Here is a 20,308-nt window from a genome sequence, read left to right as displayed (position 1 = left end):
ACCAAATGTTTGGAACAGATGGGCACACTGGCGTTGTGAGAAAATGTCCTAGGTACCATCACAAGATTGCTGCCAGGGGAGAACTGCCTTTCAAAACATGACTGGGGGCACAGCCTATCACCCAGTTCACAGAAGGGCAAAAAGGCAAGTGGGTTATCTTAGAATGTGAATACATATTGTGTATGTGCATGTGATACCTGAAATCACAAACCAATTTCTTAACACTTTTCTCTCCCAGGATCGCCCATCCCTTCAAACTCTTCCATAAGTTAGAGTGAAAGTGCACAAGTCAGACATACACACATTCCTTCATTCAGAATTTCCCTCGTCCAATGGTCTCCTTCTGAATTACCCAGAAACACCTTCTCTCTCTCTCTCTCTCTCACACACACACACACACATACAAACTACCCATATGTTCACACACATCCACATATCATATTTATCCACCATATATACATTTCCCCAAGGAGTCCCCAGTTGCTCTACAGCCCTGGAAAAAGGCATAAGAGGCTGCTGTATCTCTCTTTCCATCAGCCTCCACCTAACTATCTCCAGCCTTTCCCACAGGTACCCAGAATTGTCAGAGAGCACAGCCGAGGTCTTCTTGTAACCACTTCTACCAATCTTACTGTCACCCTCCAGGCTTTTCCAACTCTACCCAGATTGACTGCCAGCCAGCCTGTAGCCTTTCTATAACTTTAACAAACAGATGGACAGGTAGCCACAGTGGCTTGGTTTTTCTGTTTGCTTTTTATTTTCAGTTTGGAATTGGTTTTTCTTCTTTGTTTTCAAAACAAAACTACCCAAATCAGGGCCCAAACAATTGTAGAAGGAAAAAAAGGAAGAAACTGTGGACAACTTTGTCAAGGTGTGTAATTTGGAATATAGTGTTAAAAAGCAGCCTTGAAAATATACATTGTGCTTTAAAAATTAGGTATGAATACCAATTTACTAGAAGTCACTGCAAAACAATCAGCCAGCTCTCCAGCTAAGCCTGGAAGCAAGGTCAAAATACAGTAACGTTCCTGACAGTTGAATATGTTTACAAATGATAACCATATACAAGAGAGTTGAAAGTTCATTTTAATAAGTAGAATGTTGCAATGTTTTGACAATATGGTCTTTGCAGATTGTGTAACTTGCTCTACTTTATTTATTAGACACCTGTAGTTTCAACCCATTAACAGCTGCAAGCTCTGTAAATTAATAATTAGTCAAATAATAATACTTATTGTCATGGTGGCAGCTTGCCAGATTCTAATTTACTGGAAATGCATTAACAGGAGTTGCAAAAACAATATAAATTTCCATTATAATTTTTTTTATTATGGATCTAGTCCCTTTGACTTACATGTCCTGCAAAATTCAGTTGTTTACAGTCTGAAAAGAAAGATAAACATCTGAGAAAAATATACGTATAGGAATTTATTGATTTATTTATTTATTTGTTTGTTTGTTTGTTAGATTTCTACTCCGCCCCTCTAGACTCTGTCTACTTGGGGCATAAGACACACAACAAGAAGTGGTGGTAATGCGGGTTAAACCACAGAAGCCTCTGTGCTGCAAGGTCAGAAGACCAGCAGTCATAAGATCGAATCCACACAACGGAGTGAACTCCTGTCGCTTGCCTCAGCTCCTGCCAACCTAGCAGTTCGAAAGCATGTAAAAATGTGAGTAGATAAATGGGAAGATAATGGCGTTTCATGTCTAGTCGCGCTGGCCACGTGACCACGGAAACGGTCTTCGGACGAACACTGGCTCTACGGCTTGGAAACGGGGATGAGCACCATGCCCTAGAAGTGGACACGACTGGACTAAATGTCAAGGGGAACTTTTACCTTTACCTAAGACACACAACAAAGCTACACAATGCAATGCAACAATGCCACACCACACACGCACATGCTGAAGATCAAGAACAGTGACATCAAATAACAGTATTGTGTAGCAACAACAACAGCAGATGAAGACAACATGGATTTTCCACTATACATTAAAATTGCCTTGGTTGGATGAGAACTCAGAAAAAAAATTCATGAGTATCCAGATATGCTAAAAGGCCAAGTAATATGTATGTTACTTTTGTGTATTTATACTTTTAATAACTTTGATATTATAGAGATCTATTCCCTGTTTTTTCAGTGTGCCTCTTTAAGCTATAAGCTCTAGCATTTTTAGAATGTAATTAAAACATATGGGGGGAGGGTTGTACTTTTTAAGTTCATGTAGTTTGGACTGGATTCTAACGTAAGTATTTGCCTCCAAATTAAGTTTCATTTTCATATATTTTCAAGCATTTATGTCCACAGTTTTTCTTATGTCTGTGTTTTCAATACATTCAGATTTGTCTTATTTTTTTTTTAAATAATGTATTTTTATGTTTATGGAACGTACACATTATACATGAATAAAGCTGATACATTTAGACAAACTGATGTTGCCTGGAATCATCACAACAATGCAAAGACTTATACTGTGATACTAAAATGAATTTTGATATGACTGGAAACAATTGTCTAATTTCATTTTGGAAGTAACCCTTTTTTTCTAGGATAAATGCCAGCTGTGACAAACAAAAGCTTCTGTTTTTTCCTTAGAGAGGTCTATAATGTTCTGTAGGTCTCTTAGGAACATGTCCAGCCATCAGAATCCCTGACATGACAGCTTCAAGGTAAGAACAGCAGAAGGTAAGAGTAGCTCTCTTCCCATATCCTTGCTCACAGTCTACACCATGCAAGTTCTAATGCTCCAACAAGGTTACTTGGATGGTGAAAAATAGGTTTAAAATGAATCTTACTTTATAATCCCTGCCTGTGACTTTTTTCATTTCAAAAAATTATTTATTATTACTACTATTGAAATCCATACATAACGTTCAATTCAAAACATAGCAAACCCACAAGATGGGATCAAAAGACTGCAAAGAATATCCATTGGCTGAAATACTGTTGCCTAGTGTAGTGAATCACAACTAGAGTAAGGCCATTTGAATCAAACAGAACTCAGAGAGAGTTGGCTCACCAAAACTCCACTGATTCCATTCTAGTCAACGTAGGATGCTAAGCAACTGGATTTCAGCCATTGTGGCAACCACGTCTTTCCACATCGCCGACATGTGGGGAAACAAGAAAAGTGACCCCTTCATTTGAGTTTACAGTCTACAGACGAGTACCAGATTTTGGAAAACTGTGCACTGTCACCATTATCTCATACAAGCCCAGACTTGAGCAACCGTCTCTTCCATAAGTCACGGCTTTTTTTACGTATACCACATGTTCGAAAGAGGGAAGGATGACCTCATGGGAGTTTATTTCCACACAGATAAGTGAGCTTCTTTATTTCTGGAGGAAGCCAGTACTCAAATTAAGAAGCCAGTGCCCTCATGACATATGTGCAGCTGACATTTGTCTGAGTTTGCTGTGACACAATATTAATTGAGAGGTTTCAGCCAGTAAGATGGAGGAAGTCGCCTCTACACACTTTTCTGTGTCCTGGATCACAGGCCAAATTCTGTTTCTGTATTTGACATCTGAAAAGTTTCCTAATGACAGCAGGATTGCCTAAAGAGACTGACTAGGTTTGTGCTGGGAAACTTCCTGCTCTGGGGCAAATTTCAACAACAGTGCAAAGCCACAGCCCTGTTTAGGCAATCAAATCATCCAAGAATGAAGGAATAAACATAACGGCATGTTAGGTGCACCCTAAACTTATGCATGACAGCAAAATTTTCATCCATCCCTCTTACACAGTTTTTCAATTAACATCCTCGCTTGTGATATAATTTAAACCCTCCACAAAGCTGCAGCTAGAGGTCTGCATGTGAAGAAGTTGCCAAGAGTTGTCTCAGAGCTTTATACTAAGTAGCCAATTTTCTTTCCTCCTTACCCCCAAGCTTATGAAGAAGTTAGACACAAGATTCTCAATAAGCATACATTAACATTTTTAACATGATCACAATCTAGATTTAATTGGACCGTAGTAAATCCACAAGGAATAAGCAGCACTGGTGTTTTGTGTTTTTTGTTTCTTTCCATCACAGCCTGAATAGGAGAAGTAGATGTTTGAACTTTGTGTGAGCACTGTGCAGTGAGGATACATAACACACTTTACTGCATTCTGTTAATGTGTCTAGCAAATACTACACTATGTGGACAAATCCATATTCCTAAGATTTACCAATTCGGCTAGCATAAGGTACCTGCTTATTTTTCTGATTGTGGAAGACTTCCACCCTGGGCAGTGCACAGTTAACTGTAAGGATGGCAGCACATTACTTCCTGCCTCAAGCAGCAGAAAAACCTGGATCATCCCTCTGTCCCACAAGGATAGCAAACTTTATATAGTTATCCAGCCCAGTCACAAAGTACATAAATTAATGTATTACAGATGAATTATGCTTATGCTATGGTGTCTGAACATCTATTAGTTTTGATTCTGGCACCTAAGAACTGCGTAGATATACTTTTCAGCCCTATGTGGTTCTTGTGCCCTGCACTGGGCACTTTCCAATTCTACACTTTCTTCTTCAGAGCCCTCAGTCTTCACATCCTCTGACTATAGGCAAGGACATGAGAAAAGACTACTGCTGAAAGCTTCCAGCTAAAAGTAAAAATTAGACATGGGGATGAATATAAAAACAAATCAGGATATTCAACAAATATCCCTGATTCATCAGATATCCATTGCTTCACACTTTTGGGGTCCAGAGACCCCAACGGATGCTAAGCAACAAATATAACCCTTTTGTATTTGTCCCTTTGTCCCCTATCTGCTTATGCCCCTGCAGATAAGCTGTTCCTTGGGGGCATAAACAGAGAGGGATTTTCTCTTCGGGCAGCTTGCTAAAGCCTGCCCGAAGGGAATCCCACCCCTGGGGGATGGCTTGGTTCTCCTTTTCCTATGCCCTCGTGGAATAGGAACAGGAGGGGAAAAGGGATCAAAGGGATTCCCCAGACCTGCTGCCTTTGCAAAGAGAGTGAGGGAGGGGGATCTGCCAGCGTAGCCTGACAGAAGTGATTCCCCCATCCCCACTGTCTTTGCAAAGACAGCGGGGATGGGGAATTGCTTTGATCCCTTTCCCCCTCCTCTTCCTATGCAGTGGGGGCACAGAAGAGGAGGGAGAGCAGGGCCTAAACCATCTCACAGCCCCTCAGACTTTGTGGGGATCGCTCTGATCCCTTTCCTCCTCTTCCTATGCCGCATGGCATAGGAAGGCTGTGGGGACCATAGCTTTTTTATTTTTAGATAGCCCCAGGGGCTGTCTAAAAAAATTACTCAAAGAAACCAATAAATTGATTTGTGGTTCATCGGGCCACTGGGGGGCAAGTTCTGGCTCATGGGTCATCAAACTTGACACTTCATCCCCATCTCCAGTAATAATTAATTAGGACATTGTTAATTACAGTAAAATCTGAAAGTTATTCAAGTTATATGAGCATAGCAGCAAAAATGCATTCTATGAGTAAAGGGTAAAAGAGAAGAAACCTTCAACAGCTATCAAGTTTATTGCCCTGCACATAAGGAATATGCTGTTTTATAATGGGGATTTTTATTCAGTAAATGTTTCTTTAGCTGTACATGAACATCAACACAGAACAACCAAAAGTTGCTTGCTTACAGAATGTGAGGTTTCCTGTTTGCTTCCTTGCTCTTTGCAGTCAAGCAAAGAGAATGCCTTACTAAAATTTTCCACTGTACTGGGTGGGGGAGGGGAACCCTCATCCAAAGTGGACTCATATGTTGCCACAATTTTGTTTTAAATAGCTGGACACTGCTAAATGAATTGGAGATGAGTGACGGAGGTCAGTGAAAGTATTCCTAGCAAGTGCAGGTAGTATTTCTCTTTGCACCTTTTACTGAACTTGTAGCTCAAAGCAAGATTTTTCAGTTCTTTATATTTAGTAAAGATCTATCTACCACCACCTATTTCCCTTTCAGGAATGCTAATCTGGTGAAGAGAATATATGCAACTGAAATTAAATAATGAAGGAGAGGATACTGAGGAGCAACAACAGCTAGCAAGGTGTGAAGAATTTTTGAGACTGAGTTCCAAATCACCCCAGGACAAAGCAAACTGTCTTCTATGGTGTTGAACCAAGATGTAAGCTAGACTGTGCAGCCAATGTGCTTTTCTAACGGAAGTACACATGTAGGCAATAACTTTATAGAACACTAACATCATCATCGTCATCTAATCTGCTAGTTCTCGTGGATCAGGATCATTCACTTCATCAGCCATGCACCAGTATGAAGAACTTAAGGTCCAAACGTTCATGGCAAGATGGACTCCTAACAGAAGTGTTCCTCTTTTCATCAGAGAGATGTTAGAGGGCTTGCAGTTCTGTTATAACAGACAAGTCTGCAAAATTTTTACTTGCATTTAGTGAGATTCACTTTTCAGTAAATACATTCTGAACTGGGCTGTTAGAGGAACTTGACAAAAACAGGGGTTGTTCATAGGCACACTGAATACCAAACTTTGTATTTAGTTCTGCAAATATACACACAATATGAGACTAGAGGTCTGTAAGTACCTTTTCAGTGGTTTCCTTCTGTCTGACACAACTCTTCCCTTCATTCAGATTCTGTCTTATACACCTCTACCTTCCTTACTTCTGGCAAATGAAGTGTAAGTAGCAAGTTTTATTACTACAGTAGAATGGAACCATTGTGGCACTTTATGTCGTTTTCTAAGGCACAGGAGTTCCAAACCAAATCTTGCAATCAGTGTATATCACTAAGACAAGTTTTAATAATTTCATGAGCAGAGTGCACATATAGTTCAGTGGCTGGGAGTCTGAATCCCCATGTGCCTCTGAAGAGGACCAGCTGAGATCACCCTAAGCATATGTCGCTCCACCCTGCCACCTTCCCAGAGCATCACAAGATAGAGACTTGTAAACCACTTCTGAGTATTTTATGCTGAGAAAGTCCTATGAGGGATTCCTTAAACCAGGATTGAATTCATAGGTTACCATCATCTTCATTAGGCAGATTTATCTCAACACGAGGCTTCCAAGATTACAATCTACAAGGAACTGGATTGTATTCCAAGAAAATGCACTCTGAAATAAATGTTAGTCTTTAATGTGCCATAATACTTTTGTTTTTCTTTATTGTTTTTGTTAATATGCTGAAACAGACTAACTCAGCTAGCTCTTTGAAAACAGCACTGGAATCAGTTACTTGTCCAAAGTCTTACTCAATTATGCTTCCAACATGTAATTAAAACACATTTAAAAATCTGAAAAGATATCATGGCCAATTCAGCAACCGCTTTTACTTTTAAAAAAATCCAAGTATTTAGAAAAAAAAATGGTGATCACAAGCATGATTATGGGAAGGAATCCACTTTGGCAGTTTAATAAAATCAAACACACTTAGACTAATCCATCTTTAAGTTTGTGTTTCAAGTTTAAGATTAAAAAATGATTCTTCCTCTAGGCTTCTGGGTACAGCATTTTAATGTGTTTAAAATTAGAATATTTTACATGGATTAATCGTTCGTTTAGTCGTTTAGTCGTGTCGGACTCTTCATGACACCATGGACCAGAGCACGCCAGGCCCTCCTGTCTTCCACTGCCTCCCGGAGTTGTGTCAGGTTCATGTTGGTCGCTTCGCAGACACTGTCCAGCCATCTCATCCTCGGTCATCCCCTTCTCCTCTTGCCGTCACACCTTCCTAACATTAAGGTCTTTTCCAGGGAGTCCTCTCATGGATTAATAGGAATAGAATTTTTGAAATTACATGACTTCCAGTTCCAGACGTCAACTAGAATCCTCCAGGCAGAGAAGAAGAAGAACCAGAAAGCAAAAAAAAAAACACCTGTCTTTCTATTGTCACTGTCTACTTCATTTGCCTATTTTTGAATTTATATTTTATATGGCTTGGACCACATGGTTAACCCTTACTTTATTCCACATACACCAGCTGGGAAGAAGGGAATGAGCCATCAGTTTCACTGCTTCCTGGGAACTGCTCCAGTGCAATGTGGAACAAGTAGTCTCGCTAACCATTAAAATTTATAGGGGAAGCTTCTCACTGAACTACCCTCCCCATGGTGTATGTGTGTGCTTGTTCTTTGCTGTTAAGTTGGAACCAATTTATAACAACCCCAACAGGGCTATCAAGGTAAGTGAGATGTTTAAGGAGTGGTTTTACCAGTTCTACTCCTCAGTATGCTTCCATGGTGGAGATTTGAACCCTGTTCTCCAGAGTCCTAATTTGTCATTGCATCACACTGGGAATCCCTCTACCTGGTGCACTAGGGAAATCCCCAAGGAGCAGGGAGATGGAGGAGGCATTCTTTTTGTCTCCCTTGCTGACGCACTTGGAATGACTCAGACAATGGCAGTGGAAAGATATATTTTTTTGCTGTCTGGTTTCTCCCATCTCAGTCCTTGAAGTCTTCTTGAAGGATTCTAGGCAATGTCCGGGACTGGAAGTCCTAAAAGTCCTTTGATCACAATTAGTTAAGTAATGAGCCCTGCTGGGACACAGGAGCAACTAAGTAAACATGCATAGAAATGCCTGTTGATACCCTTTAACAGTCTATAAAACTTTTTACAATCACCCTAGTAAGTTTTCACGCAAGTCTTGTTACAGTTTTTTTCCACACCACAGATGCCAGACAGGGAGAATGGCCTCATAGTTATTTCTATCTAAGGAAAGAGATACACGAGTTTCCTCTTTCTTTGGAGGAGGATAATGTTTAGTACAGGAAACCGGTCATCCAAGTGGCTCCACAACATAGGCACTGCTGACCTTTATGTTTGCTAGATGACATTAACTGAGAAGTCTGAACCCCTGGCGAAGAAAAAACCCACTCTGAACTTTCTTTCTACAGCAACACTTTTTCCAGAACAGGAGGATTCATACTGTTGAGACTTTCCATTTATGCGAAAATAGTACAGTCAAACAAAAGTCCGCATAGTCAAAGCTATGGTTTTCCCTGTAGTGATGTATGGAAGTGAGAGCTGGACCATGAAGAAAGCTGACCGCCGAAGAATTGATGCTTTTGAATTGTGGTACTGGAGGAAGCTCTTGAGAGTCCCCTGGACTGCAAGGAGAACAAACCTATCCATTCCAAAGGAAATCAACCCTGAGTGCTCACTGGAAGGACAGATCCTGAAGCTGAGGCTCTAATACTTTGGCCATCTCATGAGAAGAGGAGACTCCCTGGAAAAGACCTTGATGTTAGGAAAGTGTGAAGGCAAGAGGAGAAGGGGACGACCAAGGATGAGATGGCTGGACAGTGTCATCGAAGCAACCAAAATGAACTTGACACAACTCCAGGAGGCAGTGGAAGATAGGAGGGCCTGGCGTGCTCTGGTCCAGGGGGTCACGAAGAGTCGGAAACGACTAAACGACGATGAGTACAGTCAACCCTAGCTCTAGATACGAACATTTCGACTTAAGAACTGCTCTACTAGGGGAAAATTGACTTGACTTGTGAACTTTTTTCGAGTTACAAAAAGAAAAAAAATGCGGGGGATGGCAGGGAATCTCCCTTCGGCCCCCACAGCAAGCACCACTTTCAGAAGCCTCCCAGGGGCAGGGGAAAAGCACCATTTTTACAGTATTTCTAGCTTTTCCCCTGCCTTCCTGGCAGCCATTTTGTGCTCTTCTCAGCTTCCCCCCTCTCCCCGCCTCTCAGCTGGGTCTCAGAGGCTACCCCAGCAGTGCAAAAGCACCTGGGGAAGCTTCTGAAAGTGGCCCTTTGCCATGGGGGGGCTGCCCCCCTACCCCCTGCTCCCCCCCGTGGCTAAGCGTCACTTTCAGAGGCTTTTGCACTGCCTTTTTACCTGCTGAGCAAGCCCAGCGAAGCCTCTGAGATGAGACCCAGCGCAGATCAGCTGAGAGGTGGGGGGCGGGTGCAGAGAAGAGCACAAAATGGCTGCTACCAAGGCACTGTGAGGAGCTGGGCTCACTTACCAGTACCTGGCAAGTGACTTTGTTTTAATTTTTTCCCCATAGGAATGCATTAATTAAATTTCAATGCATTCCTATGGGAAATTTGGTTTCAACTTACAAACTTTTCAACTTATGAACTGACTTCCAGAACAGATTAAGTTTGTAAGTCAAGGGTTGACTGTATAGAAGCAATATCCATCCCAGTCTACTCTCCATAGTACACAGCTTTGCAGGAATGACTGATGCTCCCTGAAACTCTTTAAATTATGTATTTACCTAAGGCACTTTAAGAGAACAACCCAGAAGCAGATTTAAAAGTCACAACAATTTCAATGGCAAGTACATGCTTAAACCTTTATCTGTAAAATCAACCAGGACTTAGAAGTTATTCATTCTGGATGCACTGTGCCCTGCATTTCCATAACAACTCCCAGAAGATTTGATCCAGAAGAGTGTAAGGGCCTCTCCAGTTTGTGAAATCTGAAGAGATCTGGTTCGCATGTAAAAGCTTCTTCTCTTCAGTGCCATCTCTTTTATCTCTTGCTTGAAGGATCCTTCCATTCACACTGGAGATGTTTATTCTCATGTGAGAAGGGTCTACACAAATCTTTTGATAACCAATTTACTCATGAGGAAGGTATAGCCAGTTTACACATGAGTAAGGAGACACCAATAAAAACACTGCATTGAAGGTTGAGGAGAGGGAAGGAAGGTAGCCCGCCTTTCGCCTCAGCAGGGGCTCTGCTGGGGATGTGCTCTCCTGTAGGAGTGGAGCCCATGGAGTCAACATTGCCTCCTTCACTACCTTTTCTCACAGCCATCATTCAGACACTGGCAGGGCTTTCCTTCTTCTTGTTCAATAAAGTAAGTGGAGTGTAATTCTAATACTATGCTAGGTGGATGCATTGCTCTTTATATATATATAAAAGAGGGAAAAATAGAGGAGGGGGGTTTCTACATTCTCTCTTTTAATGTCACAACCATTTATTACATTACAGGGTTTTCACCTCTAACACCACCCACAGCTCTATTATGATGCGAACTATGTGTGTGTGTGTTTAGTCGTTTAGTCGTGTCCGACTCTTCGTGACCCCATGGACCAGAGCACGCCAGGCCCTCCTGTCTTCTACTGCCTCCTGGAGTTGTGTCAGGTTCATGTTGGTTGCTTCGCAGACACTGTCCAGCCATCTCATCCTCGGTCGTCCCCTTCTCCTCTTGCCATCACACTTTCCCAACATCAGGGTCTTTTCCAGGGAGTCTTTTCTTCTCATTAGATGGCCAAAGTACTGGAGCCGCAGCTTCATGATCTGTCCTTCCAGTGAGCACTCAGGGTTGATTTCCTTTAGAACTGATAGGTTTGTTCTCCTTGCAGTCCAGGGGATTCTCAAGAGCCTCCTCCAGCACCACAATTCAAAGGCATCAATTCTTCGGCGGTCTGCTTTCTTTATGGTCCAGCTCTCACTTCCATACATCACGACAGGAAAAACCATAGCTTTGACTATTCGGACTTTTGTTGGCAAGGTGATGTCTCTGCTTTTCAAGATGCTGTCCAGATTTGTCATCGCTTTCCTCCCAAGAAGAAGGTGCCTTTTAATTTCAGGGCTGCTGTCTCCATCTGCAGTGATCATGGAGCCCAGAAAGATAAAATTTGACACTGCCTCCATATCTTCCCCTTCTATTTCCCAGGAGGTGATGGGACCAGTGGCCATGATCTTAGTTTTTTTGATGTTGAGTTTCAGACCGTTTTTTGCACTCTCCTCTTTCACTCTCATTACAAGGTTCTTTAATTCCTCCTCACTTTCTGCCATCAGAGTGGTATCATCTGCATATCGGAGGTTGTTGATATTTCTTCCGGCAATCTTAATTCCGGCTTGGGTTTCTTCCAGTCCAGCCTTCCGCATGATGTATTCTGCATATAAGTTAAATAAGCTGGGGGACAATATACAGCCTTGCCGTACTCCTTTCCCAATTTTGAACCACTCAGTTGTTCCATGACCAGTTCTAACTGTTGCTTCCTGTCCCACATATAGGTTTCTCAGGAGACAGATAAAGTGGTCAGGCACTCCCATTTCTTTAAGAACTTGCCATAGTTTGCTGTGGTCCACACAGTCAAAGGCTTTCGCATAGTCAATGAAGCAGAAGTAGATATTTTTCTGGAACTCTCTGGCTTTCTCCATAATCCAGCGCAAGTTAGCAATTTGGTCTCGAGTTCCTCTGCCTCTTCGGAATCCAGCTTGTACTTCTGGGAGTTCTCGGTCCACATACTGCTGAAGCCTACCTTGTAGGATTTTGAGCATAACCTTGCTAGCGTGCGAAATGAGTGCAATTGTACGGTAGTTGGAGCATTCTTTGGCACTGCCTTTCTTTGGGATTGGGATGTAGACTGATCTTTTCCAATCCTCTGGCCACTGTTGAGTTTTCCAAACTTGCTGGCATATTGAATGTAGCACCTTAACAGCATCATCTTTCAAGATTTTAAATAGTTCAACTGGAATGCCATCACCTCCACTGGCCTTGTTGTTAGCCAGGCTTTCTAAGGCCCACTTGACTTCGCTCTCCAGGATGTCTGGCTCAAGGTCAGCAACTACATTGTCTGGGTTGTCCGGGATATCCAAATCTTTCTGATATAATTCCTCTGTGTATTCTTGCCACCTCTTCTTGATGTCTTCTGCTTCTGTTAGGTCCCTCCCATTTTTGTCTTTTATCATGTTCATCTTTGCGCAAAATGTTCCTCTAATATGTCCAATTTTCCTGAACAGATCTCTGGTCTTTCCTTTTCTGTTATCTTCCTCTATTTCTTTGCATTGTTCATTTAAGAAGGCCCTCTTGTCTCTCCTTGCTATTCTTTGGAAGTCTGAATTCAAGTTTCTGTAACTTTCCCTATCTCCCTTGCATTTTGCTTCCCTTCTCCTCTCTGCTATTTCTAAGGCTTCGTTGGACAGCCACTTTGCTTTCTTGCATTTCCTTTTCTTTGGGATGGTTTTCGTTGCTGCCTCCTGGACAATGTTACGAGCCTCTATCCAAAGTTCTTCAGGCACTCTGTCCACCAAATCTAGTTCCTTAAATCTGTTCTTTACTTCCACTGTGTATTCATAAGGGATTTGGTTTAGATTATACCTGAGTGGCCCAGTGGTTTTTCCTAATCTCTTCAGTCTAAGCTTGAATTTTGCTATGAGAAGCTGATGATCAGAACCGCAGTCAGCTCCAGGTCTTGTTTTTGCTGACTGTATAGAGCTTCTCCATCTTTGGCTGCAGAGAATATAATCAATCTGATTTCGATATTGCCCATCTGGTGATTTCCATGTATAGAGTCGCCTCTTGTGTTGTTGGAAAAGAGTGTTTGTGATGACCAGCTTATTCTCTTGACAAAACTCTATTAGCCTTTGTCCTGCTTCGTTCTGAACTCCAAGGCCAAACTTCCCTGTTGTTCCTTTTATCTCTTGGCTCCCTACTTTAGCATTCCAGTCCCCTAGAATGAGAAGAACATCTTTCTTTGGTGTCAGTTCTAGAAGGTGTTGTAAATCTTCATAGAATTGTTCAATTTCAGTCTCCTCAGCAATGCTGGTTGGTGCATAAACTTGGATTATTGTGATGTTGAATGGTCTGCCTTGGAACTAACCATCGAACTAACCATGCGAACTAACCATCCACATAAGCTGCACAATGATCTAATTAAGTTCATGCTGAATCATACCAAAAAGAATATGTGCCCTGGTGCTGTGTCAGAAAAGAGTGGAGCAGCTCTTAAAGAAGGATGGATTGATCTAAGTAAAAATACATGTGGATGCCATCATTTGGTTCAAACCAAACTGTACCAATAGCGATTCATATGCTGGTCCAGACAGGGCTTTAGTCATTAGAACACTCACCAAAATCAGTGGGACTTAAGAGGTACTTATGCCTAATGTAACTGTTATTTATTTGAACTTCACCAATGCAGTGGGTGAGAACAAAGAGACAAGACTTTCCGATGACAAGCTTCAGGGCACAAGAAAGTAGGCAGGAAGGCGTATATCCTCCCTACAAGGGACTAGCCTTCACATGCAGTTGATTCTGTTTAAAATGAATACCTTAAATCTTTAGAATTTACAAGAGTATGTGTGATGTTCTGACAAGCTTGCAGAGTATTTAGTTTCAGTTAAACATATGTAAGAGTATGCTCTACAGTTTACGTTTTGCAACTGGTGATGCCAAGGGAAAATTTACCACGGCTGTTTTCTCCATCCGAAATGCCTTGTTGTAAAAATACATGACTTCATAAAATTAATAAGTAACATATTGAATAGGTAGAATGCAATTCACACTGGTTAGTTTCAAACCAGCAATTAAATGGTAGGGCTGGTCTCAAAAATCTGGCACAAAAGCTTCTGGGTTGTGTAAATCCTTACTGGTCCGTTCCTAGTTGCTTATTATGAGATGCAGGTGATCAGTTTTATTATTTCAAAAACAGCACATACTGACAATCTATGTAGATTATCTAAGAATTAGGAACATGGATTCGCCTGTAATCATTCCCTATACACAGCAGGACTTTATACTGAACACACTCAGATTTATGTTTTGAATACATGATTCACATATTTTTCCCCAACAAGCCTTTTTTACTAAAAGAAAAAATTAAGAATTTAACAGAATTTAGCCCAGAGCCCCTGTTATTGCATGCATGGCCATCAATGTGCCTTCCTTTGGAGCTATCCTGACTCCCCAACCATCCACATTTTTAAGAATTAATTTTAAATAGGTAAGAGGCTTGCAAAAAGAGCACAGCAGCCTCCAACGCCTATTTCTGAAAAGGCCCTAGAAACATTCTGAAAATATAAAAGTGGCCCGTTTCTGTAACCCTGAGTTTTATTTTGAATCACACCTAACTTGTAAGCTGGGAAGCCACTTAGCTAAAGGGTAATGCCAGAAGCAAAGGTGCAACTCTTTTGCTTTTGTTTGTTTATCTATCTGTGCATGCTTTGATTTTAGATGTTTTGTTTGTTTTGCTTGTATGTGGTGGCTGAGGAGGTGCTGTGGGGATGTGTGGCTGTGTACTGTGTGTTTCTCTGCTACAGTCTCTCCTGTTCCTCTCGCTGCTTCTTACCTAGCCTCCCGCTCTAGTATCCTCCCCTCCACCCCCCAAAAAGCGCTGACTACTGCTGGTACCTTTTTATACAAAGTACTAGTTCTTCCGTAAACATTCACAGCTGCTCTGTGGAAACTGGTGCTTCTTTGGAAGAGGGGCACTAGAGGTACACACAGGCAAGCAGGCATGTGGTGACAGTAACACAGTGCTGGAGGTGAGCAAATGTCCAAGCAGTAGAAACAACCACAGAGTAAGGCACGGGAAAAGAGGAGTTAAGGTAGAAATCTCAGGGTGTTGAGGGAGGGGAGCAGAGCTTGCCACTCCTCTTTCCCCACTGTTAGCGAGGCAACTGCTTCACCTCATGGTAAGACAGGCCTTGCCACTAGCTCAAAATGTTTGGGGACGCCCAATTCTGCCCACGAATTAAGAAAATGTGGATAATAGCATAAACTCAGTGATTTTTTTCCCTGCCTTTCTTCTTTCATGAATGGATCTTCACGCTGCAGTACCCTGCAATGTTCATTTGCTCTAAGACGGACTTATCAGAGGACTGACAGGAACCTATAGGACTCAAGATACAGAATGTACGCAACACATAGCAATCCATAGCAGTTGGAAGAGCTGCAACGAGCAACCAGGTACAGGCCAAAACCTGCCCTATCCCTCAACAAAGATAAAGGTCACACCAGTTAGGCTTCTGAGGTGACTCTTCTCTTCAACACTTGTTGCTATTGCTGGACATCAGTCTTTCCCCCTCCCTGCCTTTGAGCCAGCTACTAAACAGTGTTCATTTCATACCCACGTTCAGCAAACTAAGGAGAACTATCAGAACTGAGAGACAGTAATCCATATAAACAAGTCATAGAGGCCATTATTATCTGAAAATGATCTCTATTTTCCCATCAGAATTCACACACCCAAACACAAGCAGCCTCCATTTTCATTTCTCCCTTTTTCTCAAGTGTATGTATGTGTGCACACACAGAGAGAAACAGCACTGGATAATTTAGAAGCAGTAACAACCAGCCTCGCCCTGTATTATTCCAAATAACTAGGGAAAAACAAAAACCCCAGAGTTAAGAATGTAGAATTGCATTCATTCAGGGCAAACATGTTCTTTACTAAATTTTACAATGTGAAAAGACCAGTTCTGTAATCCTTTTAAATTTGATAGTATTGCATGTATTTGTTAATTTTCTTGGATTTGTTTTCCTTTTGTTAGAGTTTGCCAATACTTAAGGAGGCACAAAGCAGTTATGGAGGGCACTAAGGCCCGGTGGTCCAGAAGGTATCAAAATACCACCCACACACTTTTGAGGCAAATATGTAGGAAAAAAGGAAACTAAGCTGACATGATATATTTCAATAGGTGTGGTCCCACTCAACATTTGTATGGATTTCATGCAGCTCTCTTATGTTTTCCTTTCTCCACCTGGAGGAAGATTCCTTAAGTGGGAGAAAAAATTACATTTGTGTGGTTCCCACATACACACCTGCTCCAGCAGGTTATTCTTGAAGCTGCATAACAGGATGGCAGGCAGGAAGAGAGGAAGCCTTGAGTATTCATCTTGTTACCAAAAGTAAAGTAATTTACAGGGAAATTTTACTAGTTGTCAACATGAGCACATCTTCACACGTGCTGAGAATGGTGACCACCCACTTTCACCATAGCTTGAAAAAGAGCTTCTTTTCTAAAAGTGATCCAACTGTGGCACCACACCCCCTCCCCCCTCCCCATTTCACTCCTCAATCTCTTCCTGAATTCAGGGTGCCCAAATGGACACTGCACAGCTCTTCCGTAACAAAGCACTGACTTAACATTCATGTAGAGACTTCCTTATTCAATCCCCACCAGCAGCATGAAAACCAGCGTCTTCACCAATGGAATGAGCTATCTTGGATTATGTTTAATCTTTGTAAAAGTGCTTTCAAGTGCTCAAAGCACTTCTCGCATATTGCCTACCTGTAAACTGCATTGCAACCCTGTCAGCCAGGCATTATTATCATCTCCTTTATTGCAGAGAGGAAAATGAATCAGAGAGTTTTCTTTTGTCTAGGAATTTCCCCACAAGATTCAAGACTGGAGATTCGAAGTGAGCACCTCCTGGCTTGTAGCCCGGTCTCAGCCATTATGCTAGTGCTAGCATTTTAAACCAGGCACAGGGTTGGGCTTTACGCTTTACTGTAAACATTTTTCACAATGAAGAGTTTCAACGAAATGATCTGTACTATACATTCTGAATCAGCGCCATGGTCACTCCTGGATACTTAGCTTTTGTCTATAAAATTAGAATTGGTTTGGCGATCATGTAAATACTGATTGATCCATTCCATGTATAGATGACACCCTTTCCATCCCACAGGTGGTTTAGTAGTTTAGGCTAAGACCAAGGACCTGGCCCAAGAACACATAGTTTCCTTAAGTGAGATTTGAAGCTGCAACTCCAGTCTACAGTACTAAGGTAGTCCTCTAGCCACTACACCCCCCTGCCTCAGAGGGCTACATTAGTAGAAATTCTATTCACCTACACTCAGAAGTAAGCCTCCCCCAGTTCCATAAGGCTTCTTCTCAGGTGAGTATAAAACTGTGCCTTTGGGGGTTCATTTCCGAAAAGCAAGAGGCCAGGACAAAGATTATTTGGGAATGCCACCTCTATCTAATCAGCAGGCCATTCTAATCCCTTTAAGGACCAACTGTAGTTACTTTGCACAAAAAAATGAGCCTTGAGGAAATCTGCTGGACTGTGTTAAAACTGTGGCTTTGCGAAGGAGGAAACAATTCAGCTGAGCTTCAGAAGTTGCATAAGGACAGGGAAGGGAAGAACGTTCAACACTCTGGCTGCTGGTTCGCCCTCCCACGCGCTGGAGTTCCGCCTGCCCGCACCTAAGAGCTCTCAAAAACAAGCCCCTCCTTCCCTTCCCTTCCCTTCCCTCCCTGGGAGGGGAAAAGAGGCCCGCCCAGCAGGCTCGGTCAGGTACACCCGCGCGCCCTGGAGCAGTTTTCTGAGGGGGAACTGCCCACCGCGGGCCCGCCCAGGTGACACATGCCAAGCTCGGACATCCCTCCGCCGAACCCAGGCGCCTTTGCAGGCCTAGGGTGCCAGCCCTGGAAGAAAAGGGGCCTACAAGCAGAACCCCAAACAGGGGGAGGGAGCGCGCCTTAGATGTCACGGAAGGGCGTCCCCTTCAATTCGCCCTCGGGGCTCTCGACATCTTGGGAGAGTCATTGAGCAGGAGCAGAGAGAACGGACTGACTTGAACCCCCGCCCCTCCCCCCTCGGCGCAATGTAAAAAGGTGGCCCCGAGGGGTGGCCGGAAAGCCCACTAGGCTTGCTGGCGGACGCCCTCGGCGGCGGCCGTCCTGGGGGCAGGAGAGCAAGGCCCCCCTCCCTTCCTTTCGTTCCGTCCAGGTGCCGGGGCTTTCAATACACAAACAAGCCCACAGGGTTGGGGGGGGGGGAGTTGGGCAGGCTCAAGGCCGGCCGCCACGCAGCCCGGAGTGAAAGGTGCACGAGAACCGCCAAGGAGGGAAACGTTTCCCTTTGGTCCGAGCGAGTCCGCCTCTCGCGGGGCGAAAGGAGGGCTCCCTTTCGGGCCGGGCAGAGCGCCTCAGGGTGGCGCGGGCCGCTCCCCGCCGTGGCTTACCCAGAAAACGAAGTTGAAGCCGAAGAGCAGGTACTTGATGCACTTGGTGCCTCCCTTGACGGGCATCGCGGCGGATCGACGGAAGCTGGGCGCGCGGGAGGACGAGACCAGTTGAAGCAGCCCGCACTCGAAGGGAACTTCTGCCGAAGTGCCACTCCCTAGCTCGGCTCTCGCTGCCGGGGCGCCGTCGCCCGCTGCCAGCTAACCCGTTCCGGCTCCAAGCCCCACCCCAGACCTGAGGGCCGGGCCCGGCCTCCTCCTCCTCCTCCTCCTCCTCCAGCCGTGGACCCGCCGTGCCTTTTCCCCGGGAGGGAGGGAGGGAGGGGCGGCGGCTCCTCCTTTCTTCCCAGGCCTGCCTCTCCCTGCAACCTCCCCGCGAGGGGGCTCCCAGCTTTCGCTCCCCACTTTTTGAAAAAGTGCATAAAGTGGAGGCGTTTCCCCGCGACGGCTGGTTCTTCCTGCTCGTCCGCCCAGGAGCAGAGGGGCGCTCCAAAAGCCGGCAGGTTCTTCCCCCCACCCCGCAAGCGCAATCTATCTTTCCCCGAACTTATTTTGTATGGTGGCTCGCAACGCCTGACAAAAGGTATAGTTTACAAAAACAGGACGGGCGCTCCTTGCCCCGCGAAGATTGCCCGTCTTAAATTCAGCCATACGGAAAGGCAAGAGAGCGAAAGGGCGACCTCTTCTTCCGTTGTTTTGACGCCCTCCAACACTCCTTCTTCTCTCCCCCCCCCCCCCGTTTCTTCTTTTTAACCACCGGCTTTTCTTTCTTTTTAGTTAGTGGCGTTACTGGGAACTGTAATTTTTCAAAGCCGCCCGAAACGGATATTTCAGCTGCTGAACCTTACATTGTATCAAGGACCACACCTCGTGTTTGCTATGACTGTCCGTGTCTTTATCTTGGGATATATAATAACCCCGTGAAAGAACAGGGCCTCCTGAGCTCATGCAGAGGGCAAGGCTCTCTCCAAGGAGAAGCAAGCCAGGGCAAGGGAAACGCTTCAGGATAGCATCTTCTGGCGGGGGTGGGGGTGGGAGAGAGCGGAAAAGGCTTCATTCCTTTGCACAAAGGAAACCTGTTGGAAGGCCTTCATTCTCCAAATTTCTATGTCTGTTACCACGAACGGTCCAAGATCTGGACTGAGGATGAGGACCAATAAGACATGTAGGGTAGCACTTTGTTTATTATTGTTTGTTTGTTGTTGTTGTTGTTAAAGAAAAACAATAACAACACTAACATAAAATGTGAGTACATACATAGGGTAGTACTTTGCTAGTTTGATTGAATTTGAATCTTGAACTGGTAGGGTAGACCTGTGGAGGGTCCTGTCTGAGTTGTGAAGCTAAATAGGTTACTTTAGGCTAGTTCCTATTTCTCAGCCTCATTTACAGCACAAGGCTGTTTTGAAGATGAAAATATGGTACTTTCTACATAACTTTGGAGGAAGGATGAGTTATACAAGGGAAAAGACTGGGTTACTGCCAAGGTTCCCTCTGCTCTGCCTCCCTGGGCGCAGCGATCGCCTTAGGTTCCGGTCGCGGCGGAATCCTGCGGGAGGTGAGTCACCGCCGCACACGAGAGAAAGAGAAAGAGAGGGAGGGACGGAGCCCTGCCCAACGGGGCTGAAAATTTAAATAGTACAGTACGTTGCTCTTATACTTAATATGAAATACATTTCT

The 20,308-nt window shown here is 43.8% G+C and overlaps 1 protein-coding gene across 1 annotated transcript in view; it reads right to left on the bottom strand.

Moving 5' to 3' along the window:
- The window catches only part of CD9 (CD9 molecule), a 31,143-nt gene extending 12,300 nt beyond the window's left edge, over nucleotides 1-18,843 (bottom strand). The window contains exon 1 of the mRNA XM_020785787.3: nucleotides 18,629-18,843. Coding sequence (XP_020641446.2) covers nucleotides 18,629-18,694 — 66 coding nt within the window. The 5' untranslated portion in view covers nucleotides 18,695-18,843. The remainder of the gene's footprint in view (nucleotides 1-18,628) is intronic.
- Nucleotides 18,844-20,308: the final 1,465 nt, after the last annotated feature.

The sequence above is a fragment of the Pogona vitticeps genome, chromosome 5 (assembly GCF_051106095.1).
Source record: "Pogona vitticeps strain Pit_001003342236 chromosome 5, PviZW2.1, whole genome shotgun sequence".
NCBI classification, from domain to species: domain Eukaryota; kingdom Metazoa; phylum Chordata; class Lepidosauria; order Squamata; family Agamidae; genus Pogona; species Pogona vitticeps.
This window is presented reverse-complemented; position numbering and strand designations above follow the sequence as displayed.